Below are 19,957 nucleotides of genomic sequence, written 5' to 3'. Positions count from 1 at the left end.
GGAAATGATGTCCACAAACCAAAATGATTCACTTTTATGAAGGAAAATATTCACATTTAAGAAGCTAAAACAATCAGAAATCTTGCTTCAAACCGATTAATCGACTATCAAAATAGTTGAATAGTAGTGGTAATAAATACTTGCATCTAACAGATCAATTGAGTAACTGTTTCAGCGCTACTTCTGTTGTCAAAATGAAATAGAGCAAACATGGAGTCTCTGCGTGTGCCTTGAACCTTATCACAACTGCATGAAAAAGCAAACATCAGTGAGTAAATAATGACTCTGCAGGTGAGAAACAAACACGTTCAAACTAAACTGCAGGATCCTCTGACCAAGCTGTGAAGTTTTGAAAAAACGTCAAAAAAAAAAATAATCAAAATACTACAGAACATGTATGATGCATATCACGTTTATTTTCTAATATGCACGTCACATTAGCATCTCTTCGTATTTAGATTCCCTTGGAACGTCGAGGTGGATGGAAATCATGAAACCAGACGTGTTCTCAGCAAAAGGAATACTTGAAATTTCTCAGTGCAAAAAACTGCTAGTCAAGTTAATTTAAACAAAAACAGCTCCCATCTCCAGATTTAAAAACAAACAAAAAAAACTATCTATTAAAAGCCAGTAGTTAACATTAAATAAATTAAATAAAAACAAAAAAAGAAGTAAATCCACCTCATATACATACAAGAATATCAACACTGTTCATATTATATTATATTATATTATATTATAACAGGGGCTTGTTACACTTTTTACATTAGGTCCCTTTTAATTATTTATAATTACATGAGGTGTGGTTTCAGTCCAGTAGAATTTTTCTGTGCATCCGCTTTAAAATGACAAATGCTTGGACAGTCTATGATTTGTTGTTTTTTTGTTGTTGAGTTATATGCAGAAGTACTGTAAGTGAGAACTGTGCAAGCAGAAAGGGGTCACACACTGTTTTCCAGTGTGTAACGTCAGCCGAATGATCGTCGGTTAAAAAAAAAAAACTTTATCGTTTCAAACAAAGAGCTACAACACAAGCGCACGCGTCTCATCCACCGTGCAGTTGAAACCAAGCTCACCCGACTATGCTGTGCGTGAAATTGAATCAAGGTATAAAAGCATTTGCTGGCTCACTGGTCACAACATTTCAAATCACATCCGTCTCCTGAATCCATCCTGGGGTCAGAGAGGTCCGCTCTTGGCCACATGCGGAAAAAAAGAGTTGTCTTTTCTTTTGTTAATAGACTTTGATTCTCTGGTCCTGATTCACGATAAACTCTTCCTTCGATCATCCGTCCCTCCTCCTACTTGACTTCCAACTAAACTCCATGCGAAACTAAACAGCGTCCTGCTCATCCCATCGCAGATTTGCTCACATTTCAGTCCGACACGCACTCATTCAAACAAGCAACACACACACAAAAAAAAAATGAACGGACTAGGTTTGACGTCTTCAAGCGGTAAGACGGAGCGCAACAAAGCCGTTAGTACGGAGACACACAGAGAATCGACATGACGCTGTGGTCAGAATGACACCGATGTGGTGCCTCGTCGTGACGGAATCCCTCAAGGAGAGCGTAATAGTAGTATTTCAGAGTATCAGGCGCCGCAGGAGCAACGTCTTAAGCCTGTACTATTTATGGAACAGTGATTTGTCCCGTGTTCTTGCTGAAACTCCCATCTATTGACAGTGGCCCTCTGTCAGCAGTCGGAGACCTCAGAGGTGTCACTGGTGAGTTTCCGGCGTTGCCTCAAAGGTTTCTCTTCGTCCTGCAGGGAGGGGGGAAACAAGTGTCATGAATATTGATGTTTTAATTTCATAGAGTTACGCCATTTTCAGCCACAGTTATTAAAAAAATTGAATTTCCAGCAGATTTACATTTAAATATACATATGAATTAATGCTGGGCACGTTAACAGCGTCGATGTTAACGCATATTAACGCTGTTTCAATGATGATTGCCATTAAATGGACGGGTGTGACGTCATGTTTACATGACACGGCACTGGAGTCCAGGCACTGTTTACCAGTTAGCTCTGTTAGTTCCGTTAGCTCCTTTAGCGCCGTTAGCACGCCTACAGTCGAAAAGAGCAGCGCTACAAATAACCAGCGTACCTGAGTACTGTGTATGTGTGCTTCTGTTTTTAAAGTTTAGCGTTACTTTAGAGACTCATTTTACCAATCCGGAGTCACATAAACATTTGACTGTCTTTTTCCAGTCAGTCGTCATGGAAACACACCATACGCTAATGTGCGTCACAATGTGGGACGTCACAATGTGCTAAATTCCTGGAATTGTTGTCTCGCAGAGCTCTGCATTGTCCGTAAATCACCTAAGAGTGCTGGTGAGGGCAACAGTATCCGAAACCATGAAAGTCCGCGAAGTGTTTTATTTTTGGCTCCACAGTGCAGCACAGAGTTCTACACAAACTTCCAGCCTCAGAGGATTTATCTGTCCAGTGGATACATGTTATATATGACGGCAATGTGCCTGCTAGAGCCTGCAAATGATCACTTTTCCAAATGCTAACTGCTGTTAGCTCCCAGTAGCCTCTGTGACTGATGTCATTCCCTGTCCCTTACCTTTCGTTTTACTTGTTTTAAGGTGGACCTAAAGAGATACTACTAAGCAGAGTGTTCTGAACAGGGATGTTTTCGCAGAGTGATTGATGACATGTATTGAGCACAGAATATATTTTTGTTTGCTCAAATTAAATTGTGTTTTGCTCGCATATAATTTCTCTTTAAGATATATTTTTCTGTGCTCAAAATCTCACATTGTTCCTTCACGAAGTTGGCACGAATATAACGCGATACTCGTGGGATTTCTATGAAGTCAAAAACTACAGGGTCAACAGACATATACAGTACATCCTGTGGGATTGTGTTCAGTATTCTATAAATTAAAGTAAGTTGTGAGTGCTTACAGTCTGGAAGATTCCATTCTGGCCCCACTCTCCAGGAGAGTGGTCCTCTGTGTCCTCTGCCTCCTCCTCCTCTTCCTCCTCCCTCACCGTGTCCATCCCGTCTTCTTCGTACTCCGTCAGACAGTCCGACTCCTCTGCTGAACGGAAAGATTTAGAGGAAAAAGATCACGGAGAGAAAAAAAAAAAGTTGTACTTCAATAAAACACTTCAGCTGAAAAGCGATGGCTCCATTTTCCATCACTATATTAGATCCAACGTGATCTTGACGAGGAGCTGTGAGATCTTTTAACATGATTTCTGTAGCTATGGCTGATTGTAAGACACTAGAAAACATTAATTAGTGTATTAGTCAGACAAAAAATAGACTTACATAATAATAATGATAATGATGATAATAAAAAACCAAAATTTGCTGAGTCGTACTAACCATGTGTTACCATGTATACGTTTAGTGAGCTTAAACCTGGGAATAATAGAAGACTGCAACAAAAACATGGTGAAATTCAGGCTGGTACATTTTTGGACTAACGAGGAGATCTGAACTCGTTGGCTGCCAATGACGTCTATAGTAGAGCTGCAACTAACGATTATTTTCATAATCGAATCTGTCGATTCTTTTCACGATTAATCGATTGGTCTATAAAATGTCAGAAAATGGTAAAAAATGTTGAAAAAAAGTTTTGTCCACAAACCAAAATGATACAGTTTTAATGATTTCTTTGTTATGTGGAAGAAACCTTAAAAATATTCACATTTAAGAAGCTGAAACAATCAGTAATCTTGTTTTAATCATGACAAAAAGCTTCAAACCCATTAATCGTTCACTGCCAATGATGAAAGAAGAAGAGTCTCCTCTTTCTTTTGGTAGTTTCGGTGTTTACATAGTCACATAGACCAATGAGTTAATGCTTAAGAATGTAATATTTTAAGGGTTTAAGTTCATATAGAAACGAACAACCACTCACTCTCATAATAAACACCTATGGTGAATTTAGAATGTTGAATTAACCTCTGCAGGTTTTGGATTGTGGGAGAAATCTGTCGACCCCAGGGAGAACAACACGCACACCCCATCACAGAAGAGGCCCTTGATCAAAACCAGGTTTCGAACCAGTGACCCTCAATGATAATCAAAGGAAGTGAACCCTCACCTTCTGCAGCGACATAGCTTTGGACCGGATCTATCCTGGATACAATCTCTGCGAGGTCAGTGAAGTCGGCTCCTGAGCAGGTGCAGGTCTGCGAGGCAGCAAATCAGAAGACTTTTGTTTGTGGAAGAAATGCGGACATTGACGTAATTACATGCATCAAACACAACTTGATGATATGAGCGTGTGTATTCTTCTCACATCCGTTCTCTTGCTGTCATTGTAATCGGCCGAACGGTGGTCCTTCAGCATGTTCATGATGATGTCTCCTCGGGCCCAGCCAGTGAACACCAACTTGCCGTGCTGGTAGCCCACATCCTGACATAATACAAGGAGTAAATTCATTTTAAAACATGGCTTAACACATTGGAACCACTTATCTGAGGAAATAAGGCTTGCAGATTCATTAACGACTGGCACAGACTCAGTGTAAGTAAGAAGCAACTCACGTAGATCTCATCAAACTTGCCAAAGTCCATGGTCTTGAAGCGGTCTATGGGCGGTCTGATGTACTCGCAGTAGGCGCTCTTCTTCACCACCTCCAGCTGCCGCACGCAGGACACGTATGCCAGCCGAGACTGGATCTCCGCCATGTCTGGAACCTGCAGAGGTGGATATGTCAGGAATCGTTTTTTGGGGGGGATGCCCGGGGACACCACACGAGAAATCGTCACAATCTGCAGACTCTGCAGGAGAAGGATCATCACGGACACGTACGCTTCGAAAGGAGCAGTTATTATTTTTGCCCTGCCGAGTCATCACTAGTTACTCATGTGCTTTGTGCTGAGAGCTTATACTGTACCTTTACTTTCTCTGCCCAGGGATTGATCCGTTTCCACAGCAACCACCAGCCCGACAGGCAGTCGCCATAATTGCAGAGGTCAGTCTCATCTTGGCTTCCGACGTCGATGGCAATGACTGTTCTGGCACCCATGTTCCTCGCAATGTCCGCTGTTGGACGTGTAACGTATCCACCGGAATTTTGGCGCACACACACACACACACACACACAGAGACACAGACACACACAGACGTACGAACACCACCAAAAAGATTCAGCAGAAGAGATGGTGAGAAACTTGATCTTTGATCTCTTGGTGAAGCTCAGTTTCTTTAAACCTTCTTTAAAGGAATCACAATGTTCAAACAGACCTGCACCACAAAAACATCAACTCTGGGGCATTGATGGCAAACTAGTGACAAGGACCTGGAGTCAGAATATTCTTCCAGACTTGATAAGAGACTTAGGGGCATTAAGAATTTTTGTGGTGCCGTCTATTCAGAAAGGGCCAAAGAACTGATCTGACTGATGATGAATTATCAAGTCTCTTCAAGCTGGAGCAATCTTTGAGCTCAGGAAGCACCAGAAATCACAAGTCTTCCAAGAACAAACACTCTAAATTACAATGGCCTCGGCCAACAGATTTGTGAAGTATGGCTTTGTTTCGTCAGTCCAAAGTTCAATCTTCATCAAAACTACCACAAACAGTCAGATTCAGGGGAGTTTTGTCTGAACACCATCATGAAAACCCAAAAAAACGATGTATGTTTCGTCACGTTGCCAAAACAGGACAGATGTGTATATTTGGTCTGAGCAAAACGAACCGAATTCCGGATGTTCAGGTAATTAAGATATACTTAATGGTCTTCAGACAAAAAGAGTTACCCTCTCCTCTTTCTACAGACTCCACTTTATTGTCCTATGGTTAAAATGGAGGCAAGTACAGATTTCACACTTTAAATTCAGCATAATAAAGAGAAATGTAGGTCTGGGTGATATGGCTGAAAACACAATCATAATATTAATATGGATATATACTACGAACAAATATACTGTATATCAAAATATGTAAAATATTCCTTTACATTTCTTAGTTTAAAAAAATTCAACTTGCGTATAAACAATCAACAAATGACCACATTATTATGGGTATTATAGTTTTGCAAGATTTTGTAGTTTAAGTATACTATCATCACCCAGGACTACATAAGTCTTCAATTCAGAACAAGGGGAACTAATATTTTGTCTCAAAAACAGACTTGTTGAATAAATCCAGTTTTGATTTGATTTGAATATTAAATTGGGTCAAAGTCCTAATTGGAGGAAAGTGGAGGAAACTGGTGCCTCAAGTTTTGATTGTGCAAATATCCGTCACTAGGCTGTTTGACAGACAAATACTATTTTCCCTAAATCCTATTAATACATAGTCTTTTCTCAGAAAGCAGACTTTTCCCCATCCTGCAAAAATAGCATCATCAATTTTACGGAAGCCATTTCGTTTTGACCATTCTTTTCTTCCCATTTTGGTTGATTTGTCTCACCAGATTAATTAATGGGTTGATTTAGCTCAATATTCAGATGGGAAAAACTCAGAAACCCAGGTCTCCCCCCCCTACCAACATTTGGATCGCATACTCACCCAGTCTAACCACACTGCTATCTCCATCGATTAAAACCCTTCCTTACAATCATCCACTCCACCTTCCCCTCTCCTCTGGGGGACAGGAGCTGAGTGGATATTAAGAATTTGTACACTATACTGATGGGGGAGGGGTGAAGTACCACCTCTACTTGCCTGGCAGGTTGTTGATGTAGCCACCGTCCATTAGCAAGTTGCCATCTTTGGGGTCACAGAGCGGCGGCAGGTACCCAGAGAGGGTCATGCTCGCCCGCACATAGCGCCACAGAGTGCCTGGTTCACCACGGAGGGAAGGAGGAAGGAGGAAGGGGGGATAACAGCTCAATAATGTTTCAAGTTAGTGTTGACAGACCACAGTCCCAGCAGCAGGGAGAAGCTGGCCAAACCAAATCCCTGCAAAGTCTAGGACTGTGGCTCTGCTCACCCTTCACACTCTGTTGTACATCACCACAAACCTCATTACCTCGCACAGAGACCCCCCCTGTGTGGATTTGTGCAGAAGGTAAATAAGTAAAATGGCCACCATCACAGAGCATCAAGGCTGTTTTGAACCTCCAAACTACGTCCCAACAACAGCGCTTTTAAAAAAGTACCAAATAATATTGATTCTCTGAAGTCTCTGCGGTTTCACAGACACTACATGTGTTGTTGAAGTTGAAAATAATCATTATAAATAGAGAGCGTCGGTGGTGGGGGAAGCAGCAGGTGTTGTGACAAAAGTTTGGAGATAAGTTACCATGAACATGGCAGGGAAGCGTCCAGCCTGCTCAGTCCTGCAGTGAAGCTAAGCACCAGCGGGGGGCAGGAGCAGGCTGGCTGCTGCTGCATGGGTTGGAAGGATAAGGGGCACCAGAGAAAAGCATGAGGTGCAACTGTGCTTGGAGTGTATGTAAATGATAATTTATGCCACCCTACAGCTTCTACATTTGTGTAACGTCAGGCCTTTTTAATTTTTTATTTCTTTTGGGGGGGGGGGGCTAAAATGGCAACAGTAGAATCCAGAACACATCTTCCCAAATAAAGAAAAAATATAATGTGGTATATACACCATCAATACACGCAGTATATTGATGATAAATGCATCTGGTTTGCACATAAAAGCAAGCAAAGCCAGGAGGAGGGACAGGAGCTGCGTAGCAGAGACTGAACATGTCCATGAAGGTAAAACACAGATGACTGAAATGACACAACCTCACGAGACATCCTCATGGGAAACAAGCTGTTGCACAGTCCAGAGGAGGGAGGCGTCCGCCAGAGCGCACGATGATTACGTGACAATTATAACAGCAACAACTGACAGACGTAATGTGGACATGGTGCAGCCCTATCGCCATAGTAACTGCCTCTTCCTCAAAAAATATACCACACGTAAACAAGTAAAGTGGGGCATTTAAAGGAGACATATACCATATTTCTACAAGTTAACCTAATTCCCTGGAGTCATAATGAATCCTTTGGTCAAAATACCTTAAGAATGAAGCACCACAGCAGTTCAATCACTCTGCCAAAACAGCCCTGTTCAGAAAGCTCGGTTTTGAGTGCCTGTCTCTTTAAATGCAAATGAGACACAGGAAACATGCGTCACTGAGGCTCCAGCAGCTAACAGCAGTTAGCATTTGGGAAAAGCCATCATTTGCCGTCTCGAGCGTCATATATAAAACATATCCACTGGACATGTAAATCCTCTGAGGCTGGAAGTGTGTGTAGAACTCTGTGCTGCACTGTGCAGCCAAGAATAGAACACTTTGCGGACTTCCGCTCTTCCGGATACTATTGCTCTTTAAATTCAAATTACACATGGGAAACTACGTCAGCGTCACTGAGGCTCCGGCAGCTAACAGCAGTTAGCTTTTTGGAAAAGCCATCATTTGCCGTCTCGAGCCGGCACATTGCCGTCATATATAAAACATATCCACTGGACACGTAAATCCTCTGAGGCTGGAAGTGTGTGTAGAACTCTGTGCTGCACTGTGCAGCCAAGAATAGAACACTTTGCGGACTTCCGCTCTTCCGGATACTATTGCTCTTTAAATTCAAATTACACTTGGGAACCTACGTCAGCGTCACTGAGGCTCCGGCAGCTAAGAGCAGTTAGCATTTGGAAAAGCCATCTTTTGCCGACTCTAGCCGGCACATTGTCTTCATATATAAAACGTATCCACTGGACACGTAAATCCTCTGAGGCTGGAAGTTTGTGTAGAACTCTGTGCTGCACTGTGCAGCCAAGAATAGAACACTTTCTGGACTTTAGCTCTTCTGGATACTATTGCCCTCGCCTGTACTTTCAAATTTACAAAGCGGAGCTCTGTGAGACAACAATTCTGGGAATGTGTGAGTAAGTCAACATGTGTTTTATCGTCGCGTGTTTTATCACCTGTACTTAGACTGAGGCGGACCACAAAAACATGAGTGAGTCATCTTTTTTCACACTTTGCCTACTCATAGGGCCTCCAGTGTCCCAAATATAAGTATTACAGTTATTAAAAAGTTGGTTTGGCATAATATGTCCCCTTTAAACATCAGCATTTTTATGAGCCACATCCAAAGCTAAAAGATGGGCATTAAAAAAAGGGCATTTAAAAGTTAAACCACCTTCTCCGTGAGGTGTCAAGACATATGTGAACAAATGAGGAGTGAAAGTCAGCAGTCAAATCCCAATGTGGCAGTAACTCAGCCAAAAATGTGTTTTGTGTGAGTAACGAAGCCAGTGGCAGAGAGAATGATCATATTGGTAATTTTCAAATATATAGAGTGTCTATAATGGATCAGTCCAGACACTGTATATACTGGAATTAGTATTGCCTTCCAAACCATGGGCTCCCATTGTCCACCTGATCGGGGTGGGGTTAGTTATAAGTGAGAACATGGGGGAGAGATGACAAGAAAGACGGGGACGGCAGCCAAGACGTTGACTGCCAACTTAGGGATGAGACGGGTTTCCGGTGGGTGGGTTTTTAAAAATTCTGACCTGGGACATTGTTAACATAACAACCATCCACAAGCAAGTGGCCATCCTTGGGGTCGCACAGGGGAGGTAAATAGGGGGTGTAGGAGGCGCTGGCTCTAACATAGCGCCAGACGCAACCTGTCAGGAAATGGAGATGGAGAGGGAGGAACAAATCAAATGCAGGCTGGAGTCCACATCACAGATGGAGAGAGAAACACGAGAAAGAGACATAGAACATAGAGAGAGGGAGAAAGACCCCGCAAATAAAGGGAGGAGAGTGACGAGTGCATGTAGCTGAGCATGACAGAGACGAAGAATGTGAAATCAACAAAATCACTCACTAGATTCCTTAATTGTGTCAAGCTTATGAACCAAAATGCAGTAAATTCTAGTATGAAGCCAATTTGTACTTTGATAAGTGTGTGTTGAAATTACAAAAAAAATTATAAATAAAGTGATGCAAGATTCATTTCATATGTCAATTTAGGATATTAAAAAATATATTAGCACACTAGTTAGATGATTGGTTCAACAAGCAAGCTGGAGGACAAGTCGAGAGAGAGACGGGGAAGAAAGACAGAGCGATACAGCCATACTGTACAATGAGAAGAAAACAGGAAAACAATAACAAAATTGGCATTGCAAGTGGCTAAAACTACCCTTTTTTACCCATAAATCCATCAACATAGCAGTAGCGTGATGTCTGATAAAAGCGCACCAGAAAAAAAAACAAACATTCTAAAGCACAGAATGGAGGTGAAGGCGTGAGGGAAGCAACATGGGATGTGATTAAAGAAGGACAGCAAGAGAGGACAGGGCAGAGTGTTCTGGATCCTACACGTTGACAGACTATTATTAAAATGATGATTATAATGTTCTCGATGTGTCCTCTGTGAACAAGAAAGCCTAATATCTATGAGGCAGTACGAGGACTTTTTTAGGCTACTGAAAGAAACTACAGCTTCGTCAGTTTAATGGCTGAAAGGGAAAAGCAGCAAAAGGAAGAATACTGTAGGTATTAGAGAGAGAGAAAGAAAGAAAGAAACTCAAAGTAAAAAGTGGTTGGTTGCACCAATGAGACACAGAAATGCGTTGCTTCAGCTGTTAGTTCACACACATGCCAAGATGCAAGAACAGTCATACAGTTTTTTTACGTCAATAATCTATAAACCTTTCAAATCCAGTTAACGACCTACATTACAAATATTCAAAAAATATTGAAACTAACTACATGTCTTAATATAAATAAATATAAATACCATGGTAGCATGATACTCGGATCAGCCAATGTTAGTGATGGTGCATTTTTACAGCAATTACAGACACATGCTCCCGTGCATTGGTTTGTATGTATACTATAGTCTTGCACTAAAGCTATTGTTAAATCTACATTAATCCCATCCTTTGTACCATTACAACATTTTTTTTATTATGTGTTGGATTTAAAAGGCTTTTTCCCCTATAATAGTCTTAATATTTTAAGCAGTATTGTTTTTTTTGTTCTCCCCCTCCTCATGACATTTCCCTCTAAGCTCTAGGCTGCAGCATCTGTAGCATCAACTGACAAGTTTGTGAAGGCAAAATTAACCTTTTCTAGTGCTTGTAACATCACCGTCTCCTGTAATGTCTGGAGCCTAGTGCTCTAGACTTATACCTATTAAAGCATAGGTTCAGTTTAACCTTAAACCATGAATCTTAGCCATCAAGTCTTGTTATTCTAGATGATGTATTGGCAGATCAATTTGTTGTGTACTGCCAAGTGCCTGCTAATACAATATTTATATACTTCTTATATATAGAATACGAAATAACACCTCAAATTCATGATTAACTCACTACCATTTTATGACTTTTGACTGACGCGTTCTGATGATAATGCCAATTCCACATGTAAGTTAGTACATGTCAGTCAGTGCAATGTTATTAGATTGAGTTGTATTAAATATTGAGAAAGACTTGCACAAACACTCATGCCCTCTGTGTTGTACTGTATGCGTGATAAACATCAAATTATCTTACTATACTGAAAACTATTATAAAATGAATGTAGCATGCAAATGTACCATCCTAAGACAATATAGCATTTTAAGGTAATCAAAGTACTATATAGTATTGTAGGAGAGCAGACGGCGCAGCTGTCACTCACCATCCTGATGAACACGCATGGCTGAGGCTGTGATGTCTGTAGTGACGTTAAAATATGGCAGCCACAGATCCTGACGGACACAGATATTTTTGTTTCGGTGTCATTTACTTGATTCATTCGGACAGATGTACACTACCGTTCAAAGGTTTGGGGTCACCTATATAATTTGTTGGGGTTTTCCATTAAAAGTCACACTTTTATTCATCAAGAGTTGCAAAATGATAAGAAAATATAGTCAAGACATTGACAAGATTAGAAATAAAACTGTTTTGAGGGTTTTCTAATCATCCAATAGCCTTCTAACGTGATTAGCAAACACAATGTACCATTGTGATGCAGCAAAGTGAAGTATTTATAAAGAAACTTTCCCCCAAAAAAATAATTCTGAAATACAACCGACTTTTAATTTGAAAAGTAACACTGGAGAGATGGTTGCTGGAAATGGGCCTCTATACACCTATGTACATATTCCATTAAAAACCAGACGTTTGCAGCTAAAATAGTCGTTTATCACATTAACAATGCATATAGTGTATTTCTGATTCATTTAATGTTATAGTCATTGAAAAAAAGTGCTTTTCCTTCAAAAATAAGGACCTTTCTAAGTGACCCCAAACTTTTGAACGGTAGTGGTGAATAAAGTCAGTCTCTTACCTCAGCTTGCTTGTCCTGAAACACCTTGTAGATGCTGGTGTTGAAAGCAGAGCCAGAGAACATGGAAGTGATGGGATATGTCAGGTCCAGGACTGTTTTAAAAACGGAGTTCATTGCCTAAAAACAAGAGGAATTTGCTTTTTTTTACTTTTTTGCCATTGATTGTTGTCATATTTTCATTTTAGGAGTTAAAACAGTAATCTTAAAACCACTGAACACTGGCCGCAGATGTATATCTTACCTTGGCCCACTCTCTAGCTCTCTGTTTGGTTCTGACAGCGCTCCTCTCCTCAGCGTACAGTGCACCAATGAAGGAGCCAATTGAGGTCCCACCCACTATGTCGATAGGAATCCCTGCTTCCTCCATTGCTTTGATCACACCCACATGAGAGCAGCCTCTGCACAAGGACAAACAAACAAATTAAACACCCACACAGGAACACAAGCCATTTAATTCAGATGGTGTACAGAAGAGTAACCTTTAAGCTACTAATATCTGAGTAAATGCAAAAAAGCTCCACATAACAAAGAAATCATTAAAGCTGAATAATTTTGGTTTGTGGTAGTGCTGGGCACGTTAACACGATAGCGGCGGTTAACGCCGTTAACGCATGACACCACTTTCCATGACGACTGACCGGAAAAAGACGCGTGTGACATCATGTTTACGTGACTCCGGATTGTTAAAATGAGCCTCTAAAGTAACGCTAAACTTGAAAAACAGAGGCACACATACACAGTACACAGGTATGCTGGTTATTTGTAGTGCTGCTCTTTTCGTTTAATAAACAGACACTAACACTAACAGCGCTAAAGGAGCTAATGCAGCTAATGGAGGTAACTGGTAAATGGTGCCTGGACTCCGGTGTCGCGGCACTTAAACATGACCAGGTTTGACAAACACTGATCAATATTTTCTGACATTTTATGGGCCAAACGATTCATCAAGAAAAAAATCGACAGATTAATCTATTACGAAAAATAATCGTTAGTTGCAGCGCTGGTCAATAGATATAGGCTCTGATTACATAGTGTTTCTAGACATGTCAGAGAAGCAAGTTAGGGTAAACTGTTCTCACCTCGCTCCACCTCCTCCCAGCACCAGGGCAATGCTGTTTCCAGTCAGGACCCGGGCCAGCCGAGAGAAATCGCTGTGCCTGTCTGCCGTTTTCTCAAACACTTTTTCATATACATCCCTCTGATCAAAGACAGGAAATGCACATAAAAATACAGAGATGGCATCACTTTTTCCTTAAAATGTATCAATACTGTACATTGTATGCGGTACTTAAAAAAAGCTAAAGTGCTTGATTTGTACCAGTTTGCTGGGGCTACGTCTGGAGAAAACCCTGCGAGGACACTTGAGGTGAAGATGGCCAGAGCACCAGCTACGCATGTTAAGCCACTCGACCGTCCTCGACGGGCTGGGTCCATCCTCTCTGTGCAGAAGGATTAACTGCTTCAGAGCACGCACAGCTGTGTTCTCCAGCATCTGCTCCAACTGGTGGACAATATGGAATCGGAGGCAAGAAGAAGACCGTCATTGTGTCTTGCTGGTATCGTAAAAAGGTAAATTGTTACTTTGGTGCACACAACACAAACACACACCTCTCCCAGGGTAGGTTCCTGGTCTCCCAGGCCAACGATGAGGATGCAGTCAGCCTGCCGTATGCAGCGCTGAGTCCACGGGGTCATGCTGTTGTCAGTCTGGTAGAGGACAATTCGATTGATGTCCTCCTGCTGGGCCAGCCAGCCGGACAGACGATACTCGTGGATACTGCAAGGACACAAGACGTTGAGGAGCAATTCAACAAAACATGCACATACAATAACTGAGAATGAATTAACTTTCATTAAAATGAGGAGACTTTCACAATGTGTCTTGATCAGGACTCTCTTATTGTTACACTGACCTGTCCAAAGCAGAAGCCCCCAAACGTTCTCTTATGATGTCACTGGTTAAAAGCAGAGTGGGGCCTGGAAATGTCCATAAGAAGCAGTGCATGAACATATGAATATTAAAAAAGGTTAGCAATGACAAAAAATAAAAAATGGTATATGACATAAAAAAGGGCTGTTTTTGACAATATTGAATAAATGCTGGCCTACCAATGGCACGGAGGGCATGGCTGAGCTCCAGGTTGAACGCACTGATGGGCACTTCGCCGACAGGCAGCACGGCCACAGTAGAGAGGTTGCTGGCTGGATTGGTTACATCTGTTCCTGCTGTCATGCTGGGCAGACTCAAGGCCGAGCCTAAAACACAGAGACGCAGTGTGAGCTACACAGTACAATACTGCAACTGATGAAAATCCATAATAGTAATCCCAGCTCACCTGAAAATGGCCCACGACCCTGCTGCAGGTTCCTCAGAATCTCTTGCCCTAATAAGTGGATCAGTCGTGTCACAACCTACACAAAGACAACAAGAAAAAAAATGTAATCTATTCTGTAAACAACCCGCCATTTAGACAAAGAAGATTTCACCAATTAAGTCACTTACTTGAGGATATCGTCTTTTGATATTGTTCAGTGTTCCCTCGGGCAGTTTGACCAGCTCTGTGTCTCTCACTGCATGGACAGTGGTGGCTCTTGGCTGCTTGGTCAAGGCCTCCACCTTGAGAATAAAAAAGGAACAATTATTGCATTTCTTATTTTAGTCACTAAAATAAGTAATAAACTATGCATGATTTTACTAAGTGTATTAACCATTCATCAAAAACTGCACCACATGCAGTGGTTTCTGCTGAAGGTGTGAAAATAAAGCCAATTTTAAGCTGGTTCTTTTTTATGTGTGGGACATTAGAAAGACAAGAGCATTCAGAAGGGAAAGAGCCTTGTTCTCACCACTCCAATGAGGTCTCCTCTGCCATATTCCCCAACTAGCTCTTTCTTGCCATTTGCTTTGCGGATGACCGAACGCAGACGTCCATTCAGAACAATATAGGTGCAGTCTGACTTGTCATCTTGTCTGGAGATGTAAGGAGAGAAAAACATCACACATTATGTTTACCTGATACTGAAAAACAACACGACTAAAACCAGACCTTTAAAATGCACGTAAACATGTTAATGTGATTGAATTTGTACTAAGCTGGCCTAACCCATACAATCCGATTAGGAGTTGAGCTACAAATGCGTGTATACATTCAGCCGTAGCTGAATGCTATACCAAAAAATGTCTAATATTAAAGCACTAAGCTAAGCTAAGCTTAGCTCGTCACGCTGAGATGTCGGAGCGACTTCCAAGATAATAGTTTTCTTTAATAGTTTTCACAATAAAAGTCTCATTTACTGTTCATCCATGCATAAACTCAACCTGCACTTTTCAAATTAAGAGTCTGTTGCTTACATTATTTCAGAATGTTTTTGGGGGGGAAAACACACAATAATTAGCTTCTTCATACATACTTTACTTTGATTGAAATGGTACTAAATCAAATGTCTCAAACCTGGACTAACACATCCATATAATCTTATTAGGAGTCGAGCTACTACTGCGTGCATACATTCAGCTGTAGCTGCATGCGAAACCAAAAAATGTATTAAATTATAAAATGTAATACTTCAAACAATTCCCCACAGTGCTTGTAAACTGTGACAATTCAGGAGTCGTCACATGCGTCACATGCGCAGAAATCGGAGCGACTTACAAGATAATAGTTTTCTTTAATAGTTTTCACAATAAAAGTCTTGTTTACTGTTCATCCATGCATAAACTCAACCAGCACTTTTCAAATTAAAAGTCGGTTGTATTTCAGAATGATTTTTTGGGGGGAAAGTTTCTTTATAAATACTTCACTCTGCTGCATCACAGTATTGTTGCAATTAAGTGGAAGCTCAACTACAGTGTTCAGCCTACCTATAGAGGGCTCTGCCTGCCTCCACAGCCATCCAGTCAATAGCAAAGTCCATTTGCCTGACAAAAGGAGACATGCGAACAGCCATCGTGTGAGCTGCACTCAGCACCACACTGGGCTGCTCCCTCATAATCCTGCAGGTGGCAACACACAGCACAGACACAGGACTTGGGTGAGATTTATACTTCAAACAGTGGATGAATGTCTGTAATTGATAAATACATGTGGTTGTACGTCTGCATAAAAACAAGATGATGGTCTTACTCATAGAAATCCGACTTGGAGATTTTGAGGTAAGTACAGTCTCGAAGGGCCTTGATGGTGAAGATGAGGGGTTCTCCAGTGAGCACAGCGAGTTGACCCACCATCTCCCCTGTGTGGGTCACGAACAAGCAGACATCCTCCTGTTTGTTGATCATCCGCTGGTAGACGTGAAGACAACCAGACAGGACAAAGTGCAGACTCACATCCTTATGGACAGAAAAGGGGAGGAGGTAAACCACAACTGAATTTACCAGAACACTAGATTACTGCTGTACACGACTGCCCAATGAAGTGCATCTGATTTTCAGATTTCTCTCTTTTTTCTTTTGCAAAATGTATAAAATTTGACATGAAATGAACTTTTAAATAGTGCATTTAACAAAGAAAAACATCTACACAAAAAAATAAACTAGTCATATCTGGGATGCAGAACTCTTTCATTCTCTAAAACCAATTCCTATTTCTGTTGTTGTTGGTAACCCTTTTTTTTTTTCAACCAAGTCATGCAGAAGGCCATCTGAATGATCAACAACTTTTTAAGTTGTAAGTAAGTGTGCTGTGTAACTAATAAAGTGGCTGAAAGTGGCATAACTCTGTATTGTTTCTTTTTTTAAATCCTTTTTCTGAGTAGTTTGGAATCTTAAAAACTTTTTTTCCCCCTCAATTTCACTGCTTCTGTCATTTCTGCAGCTGAAGGGACTCCATATTCTCGGGTTCTAGTGTGTGAACTACCTGGTCTCCCTGTCTCGCCAAGACAGTTCCAGCTTTCGCCTGGTGCAGTGTCACTCTTCCATTTAATAAAGATGGATCCTGGGTTGAAGAAGAGAGAGAGAGAGAGAGAGAGAGAGAGAGAGAGAGAGAGAGAGAGAGAGAGAGAGAGGTTACAAAGGGAAGTGTATGAACAAAATAAATGAAATGTCCTCATTCACTGTTGTTCCTCCGCTAGATGTGACATACATTTCAAAAACAGTAATGTGAGCTAGTTACTCAAACTTCATGTGTTGAAAGATTACATGTTGCAATTCAGGCAGCAGAAACAGGGTTTACCACATGATCCATCTAATACACGAGTGCAATTTCACAGCACAGGGGCAAAGACAGAATGTTTTGTCACCACAGTGTTATCCAGTGGATTTACGACTCTAAAAAGCCTGCAGATGCAATTAATTTTTTTTTTTTTTTTTTTCTTTTCAAACCATGTCTCAGCTTTTAAGAGACCATGTTTTAATGCTGCCGCCTTCACTCCCCTCATCATTTACAGACAGTGCAGCTTCTCCAGGGCAGTGTCTGACCTGCTTTCACATCATAATGTGTCAAAAGACGCCGCAGAGAGATTTGTGACAATGGGCTCATTGATGCAACAACAACAAAAGAGTAATGAGCTAATGATTTCTTCATCCATGAGCTCTACAGTAAATAGAGTATAGTATGTAGTTGGAGGACTAACTGCATGTATGACCCCGCTTTACTTTGTTGATTTGCCAGTTGAAGCAGCTGAAAAAATGTTATGATCAGGGAAAACATTTAAACACAATAATTTCACACATTTGACACAATAATTTCTCTGCATTTAACTCTCCATTGGCTCATACAAACAAAAAGCTTAGGTTAAATTACATCAGTTCACTGATTGAGCTTTAATAGTCCCAGTATTTTTCAGGACAAACCTCAATCTTCATGAGTTTGAGGACTTCTTTCTGCGCTTCCTCAAACAGAGCAGCGGTGGAATTGGATCGGCTGGATAACGGTGTAAAAATGTTGTCCGCTCCTGGCTCTTCTTCTGGATACAAGTAGATCCCTGAGGGGACTTCATCTACCGTCACCTTCCTCTCCTTCTGTTCCTGGGACACAGACTGAAATAATGTACATAAAGAAATTGCAGTTTTAGTACAAAACCTTTGCTTTCGATTGCAAATATCTAAATTATGTGTTTTTTGAGAAACTTTAATATCACACAGTGAGAAGCAAATAAATGGACGCAAGATTGTTTTTACTCACCCACCACTGGGAAACTTCTCAATTGACACTTTAGTCGGTGCAATTATCATTAATGGTGCATTACGTAAATCTAAAGCAACTGACCGTAAAATCCTCCTAATAATTCACAGAGACTCAGGAATAATATTCATATAACAAACTGAACTCACCAACAACAACAGTACAGCCAACATATTTGCATTAAAAAAAAAACATGTTTATGTTTTGTCAATCATGTTTTGGCATGTGGCGCCACCTACCGCCATATACCAATCATTGCAGTCAGTCGGGTTGCCAGTTATGTCTGAGCTGCAGGGATTAAAATTAACACCGTCCCGTCGTCCCGGGGACGTCATTAATTGTCATCGGGACGATCAATATTCTCTCTCGGGACGACCACGGGACGAAAGAGAATTTTGACTGACTAAATTTTTCTGTTTAAGTTTTCAACACTTTCTGTGAACCAGAACGGGTTCACGGTCGGTGGGAAACACTTATGTGAAAAGGTAAATGTCTGCGCGCTCATGTTTGTGTTTAGTGAGACGCAGAGACTGCTGCTCTGCGCTGCTCGAGCCGCTGCGCTGCTGTCTGCTTTGCGTGCCCGTACTGCATGTAAACATTTCATTAATGTTGACATGTTTGTTTCAATCGCTGAATGAAGCCCCGCCAGGCTTAGCGTTGCTTGTTTATTTATTTAAAATAGATTTTTTTATACACCACGGCTTTTTCTATACCGGAGAACAAGAGCGCATGCGCCCCCATGTAATCAGCGCAGTGAATGTCCAGGTGCCGATTGAAACTCAAGTCACACTATCAAGTGCGTCATTATTACGGTTACATCTTTCTTGTCAATAAAGATGTTATATTTAGGGATGCGCCGATAATTCGGCGGTCGAAACAGAGCGAGTTCACTGTGGAACAACACCGGTTAAACACTGGAAAGTCTCTAAACCAGTATGCGCAGAGAGAGAGAGAGAGAGAGAGAGAGAGAGAGAGAGAGAGAGAGAGAGAGAGAGAGAGAGAGAGAGAGAGAGAGAGAGAGGGAGGGAGAGAGAGAGAGAGAGAGAGAGAGAGAGAGAGAGAGAAAGAGAGAGAGAGAGAGAGAGAGAGAGAGAGAGAGAGAGAGAGAGAGAGAGAGAGAGAGAACATCTACAAGTAGTTATGTCTGGTTGTATTAGTTCGTCCTGTTATTGATGTCATGCTGTCATCACCTGACAGTCTGGCTGATTTAAAGCCCCCAGATGCAGCGGATGCAGCGCACACCAGATGCGCGCGTCATTGATATCATGCGCAAATACAGATATTCTAATATTTGTGTTTTTTCAAAAGTCATTTTTGAGTAATTTTGACAGCCTCATGCAATCTCAATGCATGGCCCTTCTCATGACGACTACAACCCACTAAATGCAGTCACTAAATGGTGGCGTAGTGGCAGAGGGTCCGGTAGACCACAGTTCTGTGACTGAGTGTGTTTGTTGTCATCTACAACACAACAAATCTAGTCTGGAAATAAATATATTATTTATTATCAACATAATGTATTGTGTTTTTATTACTAGTAAGTAACAACTCAAAATGTAAAAAAAAGATTTTCGGGACGATTCAGGACGATTCGG

General features: G+C 41.2%; 1 protein-coding gene across 2 annotated transcripts in view; it reads right to left on the bottom strand.

Moving 5' to 3' along the window:
- Nucleotides 1–477: 477 nt before the first annotated feature.
- The window catches only part of pnpla6 (patatin-like phospholipase domain containing 6), a 31,045-nt gene continuing 11,565 nt past the window's right edge, over nt 478–19,957 (bottom strand). The window contains exons 15-36 of one of the 2 annotated variants that reach the window (XM_083906303.1): nt 18,032–18,217; nt 17,097–17,174; nt 16,365–16,570; nt 16,103–16,234; nt 15,088–15,211; nt 14,744–14,857; nt 14,577–14,652; nt 14,350–14,496; nt 14,154–14,217; nt 13,849–14,017; nt 13,559–13,741; nt 13,320–13,438; nt 12,482–12,638; nt 12,241–12,357; nt 11,587–11,656; nt 6,650–6,766; nt 4,876–5,024; nt 4,523–4,675; nt 4,275–4,391; nt 4,077–4,164; nt 2,926–3,062; nt 478–1,767 (exon numbers count right to left, since the gene is read on the bottom strand). In XM_083906303.1, coding sequence (XP_083762429.1) covers nt 1,699–1,767; nt 2,926–3,062; nt 4,077–4,164; nt 4,275–4,391; nt 4,523–4,675; nt 4,876–5,024; nt 6,650–6,766; nt 11,587–11,656; nt 12,241–12,357; nt 12,482–12,638; nt 13,320–13,438; nt 13,559–13,741; nt 13,849–14,017; nt 14,154–14,217; nt 14,350–14,496; nt 14,577–14,652; nt 14,744–14,857; nt 15,088–15,211; nt 16,103–16,234; nt 16,365–16,570; nt 17,097–17,174; nt 18,032–18,217 — 2,772 coding nt within the window. In that variant the 3' untranslated portion in view covers nt 478–1,698. The remainder of the gene's footprint in view (nt 1,768–2,925; nt 3,063–4,076; nt 4,165–4,274; nt 4,392–4,522; nt 4,676–4,875; nt 5,025–6,649; nt 6,767–11,586; nt 11,657–12,240; nt 12,358–12,481; nt 12,639–13,319; nt 13,439–13,558; nt 13,742–13,848; nt 14,018–14,153; nt 14,218–14,349; nt 14,497–14,576; nt 14,653–14,743; nt 14,858–15,087; nt 15,212–16,102; nt 16,235–16,364; nt 16,571–17,096; nt 17,175–18,031; nt 18,218–19,957) is intronic. The other variant, XM_083906304.1, reaches the window with a different exon arrangement.

This window comes from Microchirus variegatus, assembly GCF_963457635.1.
Source record: "Microchirus variegatus genome assembly, chromosome: 19".
Lineage (NCBI taxonomy): Eukaryota > Metazoa > Chordata > Actinopteri > Pleuronectiformes > Soleidae > Microchirus > Microchirus variegatus.
Note: the sequence above shows the minus strand (reverse complement) of the source record. Positions and strands in the feature narration are given on the sequence as shown.